This window comes from Austrofundulus limnaeus, unplaced genomic scaffold (assembly GCF_001266775.1).
Source record: "Austrofundulus limnaeus strain Quisiro unplaced genomic scaffold, Austrofundulus_limnaeus-1.0 Scaffold97, whole genome shotgun sequence".
Taxonomy (NCBI): Eukaryota; Metazoa; Chordata; class Actinopteri; order Cyprinodontiformes; family Rivulidae; genus Austrofundulus; species Austrofundulus limnaeus.
Window position 1 is genome coordinate 304,014 of NW_013952499.1, and position 5,735 is coordinate 309,748.

A 5,735-nucleotide genomic window follows, 5' to 3' on the forward strand; every position below is an offset into this window, starting at 1 on the left:
CCGAAGTTTGTGGCGACTGGGCTTTGGGCCCCACAAGTAGCATCCGGTCCCCACAAGGCTGCATTTTCCTGAAAAATCGTCCCCACCAAGTAGCAAAAACAACCCCCCCACCACACACACACACACACATCATTGTACTTCCATCAAACTGAGGACATTGTATTAACTTCCCTTCATTTTTGTAACTGTATTCATGCCTAACCCAGACATTTTCCCWAACACTAACCATTACTAGTTTATTCCTAATCTTAACCCTAAMCAGAACTTTATTCACATCATACCTCYAAACCTAATTAGCTGCAAAAAAGTGAGAAAATGTCCTCACTTTGTTGGTTAAAAACATGTTTCCTCACCAGGTAGCAAAAACGTACACACAGACACACACACACATCGTGCCTCACTATCTTCATGGGGACTTTCCATTGACTTATATTCATTTTTATTCATTTTTTAAAAACAGTATTTGAGCTTACAGGGCCCGGGCTTTGGGCCACTTAAAAAACAGTGGATCCCAAAGGTGGCATATTTAAGAAAAATGGACTTTTCAAGGTAGCACATGCTAGAACACAGACATCACCCACACACAGACACACACAGACACACACAGACACACACAGACACACACAGACACACACAGAGGAAATGTTCCATATTACAAACAGCACACCATCTGTGTTACCAGGCAACAGTTTGGTAACAAGTCAACTCTCAGTTATTGGTATTAGTTTATCAGTCAGCAGACAGAACAACATTTGATCTCATGGCAGGATAAAACCTCTGAAGAGCTTCACTTCAGTAATCCCTCTGTGGGATTATTATTCTCTCTGCTTTCACTTTCTGTCTCATCTAAAAAAAAACATAAAAACATTTTAGTTGTTCTCATGTCGGAGAACTCACAGCTTTAACGCCGTAAGAAGCTTAGACAGACGAACTGCAGGGTTTTATTTGTTCTGCACAGCTGACAAAGTTAAAATAAATCTGTGTGTGGGAGTTTTTATACATGAGCTTAAATCTGTTCAGAGAGGCTTTTTATTGTTTCGTCCACTGGATTATTTATGTCCTGTTCAACATTTGTTCATTTGAACACAGCCTATATGTCTGCAAAGTTCAGCTGAACCTGGTGCTCTTAAACGTGYGCACAGTTTATGTTTTCATATCTTTTTATATTTTAATAACTTTAAGCTTCTTCTTATATGGTTTTTAATTAAATAGTTTTATACAGTTGGACAAAAGGTGGTGCGGACTGCCTGAGCTTGCACGACTCTTTCTAGCCTGGATAAATTTTTAAAGTGTTTTATTAGTTTAATTTTTATTTGTTTTATTAACTTTTTCATTGTGCAGTTATTTTAAATATCAATGTGATACTTAAACATCGATAAAAACAAAAATATTTTAATAATTTGTCATGCAAATAATGCACCACAGCTGACAGAACTCCTGCCCGCACCGCCCACTGCGGCTGTCCAGCGTGCATGTGAGCAGAGAAATACAAAGAGATACGCTCTCATTTTCACTGTCGTAAAGACTTCAAAGAACAACACAATCACATTAATTATGACATTAGCCATGAATATTGCTAACGTTTGGAGAAAGATTCAGAAAGGAAAAAACACTCTTCCGTCACAGTTCTGGAAAACACGAAAAGAAGAAGAAAAAAAAACAGACCACAGCCGAGATGGAGTTTCTATTTAATTTTTAAGCTTACTTGTTATTTATATTAAAGTGTTATCTCTACTGTCACTGCAGAGTAGAAAGGTAACAAATCAGAACACAGACAGCACCCGTCTTTCAAATCTACTAAAATCAGACACCAAAACATCGACGCATAAATCACATAAATGAATATATCTGCTTATCCTCCGCCCAGAATTTAGTGTAATCTAGTAAGCATCATTTATTCTGCAGATTCATGAAGGCAGGCTGAACGTGTTGCGGCTGCAGACAATCTTTGSTGCGCACCAATTTACTTGTTGTTTTATTCGTACTAATCTTTAATAAATCGACCCCTTACTATCTTCGACTAAAGCTCCTTATCTGGTTATGAAGCATCCCTGTTGTTATGAACACGCCTGTGTGTTTTCGACACGAGGATCTTTTATCTGGTTTACTCTGTAAGTGAGTTTCCTTTCCTCATAAATAAGTTCAGGCAGCCTGGTTTCTCCGTGGTGAGCGGTGGAAGTCGGTTTAAGTGCTCCTGACAGCGTGATATTACCACCTCAGTCCACCCTCTTCAATTTACTGAATTAATCTTCAGGCAGGAGGACGTGTTACATCACCGCGTCAGCATCAAAACCCTGGTGTGGACTTCCAGCTTCCAGCTTTATGAAAKAATTTTTCATTTCTTGTTTTGTTGACTCGTTTGTTCCTTTTGTCACGTTTTAACCAGAATTTCTCCATCTCCAGCTCACTCGTGTAATCCTGGGGGGAAAGAAAATCATCACGTTCACGCCATCAAAGGAGAAATAATACTTTCACCTGTGCCTGCTTTGTTTTGCTTGTGTTCACAAAATAACACATTTTCTTGAAACTCTCAGAAAGATGGAGTCAACCAGAGCTGATCTTATGGAACACAAAAATGGCTACGACTCAGTCATTTCTGCAGATTTAACTATGTTTTGGTGTRGTAGTAGCTGAGGGTCATGCATTTTGCGTCATTTACAATAGTAGTCCACAACCTGTTCTTTGTGACGTTTGCAAACGATCTGAATCTTTTGAACGAATCTTCTGAACGACTCTTTTGAACGAATCTTTTGAACAACTCTTTTGAACGAATCTTTTGAACGAATCTTTTGAACGACTCTTTCGAACGAATCTTTTGAACAACTCTTTTGAACGACTCTTTTGAACGAATCTTTTGAATGACTCTTTTGAACGAATCTTTTGAACGACTCATTTGAACGACTCCTTACAACAAATGATTGGAAAATCGCTCCCTCTTCGATTTTTCTCATAAATCAGGCAGAATGGGGGAGTACAGCAGCTCAGGGGGTACGGATAAGGAGGGGTTCCGCCCATGTGATGCGATGACGTCATCACTTATCGTCCTACGTGATGACGTAACTTGTTCAAATCGAACAGCTCTACGAAACAAACGGCTCCAGATCCCTTCAACGAGCCGTTCATCCCAATCCAAATCGCCGACAACTCAATTCAATTCAAATTAAAAAATACTTTATTCATCCCAAAAGGATCATTTGTAAACAGTCTGGTATAAAGGTGATGGCTGAAACACATTTCCTCAACAATCTTAGGTCTTTTTTCACTCTGTTTGTCTCGACACGTGAATCGCCGTCATGACGCTCACAGCCTGACGTTTAGTTTTGAAGCACCGCACCCACCTCAGGAATTCTCTCTCCTCTCTCCAGAGCATCCCGGAGGTGGCGCCCCCTCTCGCTGTGACTCTGCAGCTCGCTGCACAACAGGTCGCCAAGGGTGAGGCGTCTCAGGCCGAACCGCTCCTCCAGCCGCTCGCAGTGAAGGGCCTTACCCGAACCAGGACCACCTGAGGGACAAGGAGAGAACCAGTCTTTTTAAACCTCACAGCTGCTGAAGAGGAGGGGTGCATGAGGTGTCCAGGAGGAAACTGAAAGGTGCGGGACAAAGAGAAGTAACAGGAAATGGATGGTGAGTGCGGTGTGAGTGGGTTTAAAGAGGTGATAACAAGGGAGTGTGGGTGGATACCAACTTCTCCCCACAGATAGGAGGTTTAAAGTTCTTTGTTTGTAGTCCAAACATAATCTGGTGTTTCTGTCACCTCTGTTTTTCTTTCACACGTTGGACGTGTTTAAATAAATCAATCTAAATTTCTTTTTCCCTTTTTTTTATTATTATGGATCCCCATTAGTTATTACCYCAGTAATGACTTCTTCTTGGGGTCCACATAAAAACATCTTACTAATAATAATATCACAATGGCATAACAATAAAATTGATAATTCAATTGTACAAATATTAATACAAAAAACAAATAACTAACACACACTGAATATATTGAGATTTTCTTCTGAAGAATTGTTACTTTCAGCTGTCTTTTAACAAAATCATCCTTATGAATCTGTGTAATATATGAAGGCAGTTTATTCCATACAGAAACAGCTTTATAGAATACAATTTTTTTAAATGTATTAGTTTTAGGTAAAAGTAATATATATTCCTTAAAGTAGATTTTTCTAGTTCTACACTCATATCCGTCTTAAGAGAGTCGACCTGGTGTAAAGGCAGACTGGTTCTTTGGTTAGAGATGTTTTTCTAACAAACTGAGCCAGTCAGTGTTGCTGCCACAGAGAAAAGACCTGATGAGTCTCTCCTGCAGCCTGAATTTATTCTCTGCATCGTCAAATTYCACACTTTTAATCTTGGATGTAGTTTTTTTGTTCGTTTACCTTTTTAGGACACAGTTGGCCTACAGATGGAAAAYTGGTTCCAGTGTGAGATGACCACTTTATATCTTTTAGCATCGTGTCTTGATTTAGGTTGTATTTTGTTACATGTGACCCATTCAGGCTGCAGTGGAAAATGATCTTTTTAATTGAGATTTGTTTAAAAATGARTCCGTAAAAACACCATTTAGCAGTCACTGCAAATAAATATTATAGAATCCACTGTTAAATCAAAGTTTTTCATTGCTTTTAACTCTAATGCTTTTAATTTCCTTTAAATCTTTTGTTCTCTTCGCACTGCTGGGAAATCCCTTCATATAATGTTTGGCATCATCGTCCTTTAAAACGAGACTGAATGTTAAAAACTTTCAGAATGTATTTAAAAGTTGCAGGTCTTGGATACTCCCGGTCGGATTGAACCCATTGTTCATGTTCAAATTTATATTTGACTCTTCAGCCACATTATTTGCAAACTCTAAATCTGTAAAACAAAGCAGAGAGCAGTTGGCTAACGTTTCGCTGGAGGTCAGAAAACACGGCACGGCTGACACGTCCAACATGAAGCTGTGTGAAGCAGCCATTTGTCAAACGCAGCCTTGAGCCATGTAATAAAATTCAGGTCGCGCTCCATATTCATCAACATTCACCCTGAGCGTGAGTGTCGCTGCCCCTCCGCTCACAATCAGAAACAAATATCCTCGTCTCCTTTTTCTAAGATGCAGAGAGACACTCGAGGACGATCAGGAACTCAGAGAGACCCGGAGGAAATCAGGGATGAAGCGATTATCGATTCAATCTTTGAACGTTCAGCACTTTAACTTCTTTTCTTTTAACAACTGATGACAGCTGCAGGTTCTGGWCTTTTTATCACCAAAGGCAAAGACGATCGTGTTTCTGCTGTTTGTTAACAAAATATCACATGAGCCACTTTGTGAAACCCTGACTGTACGTCTACAACTCATTTACCTTTAGAAGCAACCAAATTAAGATGGCTGAAAGTTAATTAACCTGGATGGATGGACGGTTGATCTTGATTTACTGGTCGGTCTACGTGCCTACCCTCATCTATGGACACAAGCTTTGGGTAGTGACCCAAAGAACGAGATCATGGATACAAGTGGCTGAAATGAGTTTCCTCCGCAGGGTGTCTGGGCTGTTCCTTAGAGATAGGGTGAGAAGCTCAGTCATCCGGGAGGGACTCAGAGTAGAGCCGCTGCTCCTCCACATCGAGAGGAGCCAGTTGAGGTGGTTCATCTGGTTAGGATGCCTCCTGGACACCTCCATGGTGAGGTGTTCTGGACACGTCCCACTGGGAGGAGACCCAGAGGAAGACCCAGGACACGCTGGAGGGACTAT

At 40.4% G+C, this 5,735-nt stretch overlaps 1 protein-coding gene across 1 annotated transcript in view; it reads right to left on the reverse strand.

The window, feature by feature from the left end:
- The window catches only part of ak5 (adenylate kinase 5), a gene marked incomplete at its 5' end in the record, with an annotated part of 80,360 nt that overhangs the window by 13,011 nt on the left and 61,614 nt on the right, over positions 1–5,735 (reverse strand). Inside the window, 1 exon segment of the mRNA XM_014013014.1 lies at positions 3,339–3,502. Within this exon segment, the coding sequence (XP_013868468.1) occupies positions 3,339–3,502 (164 nt within the window).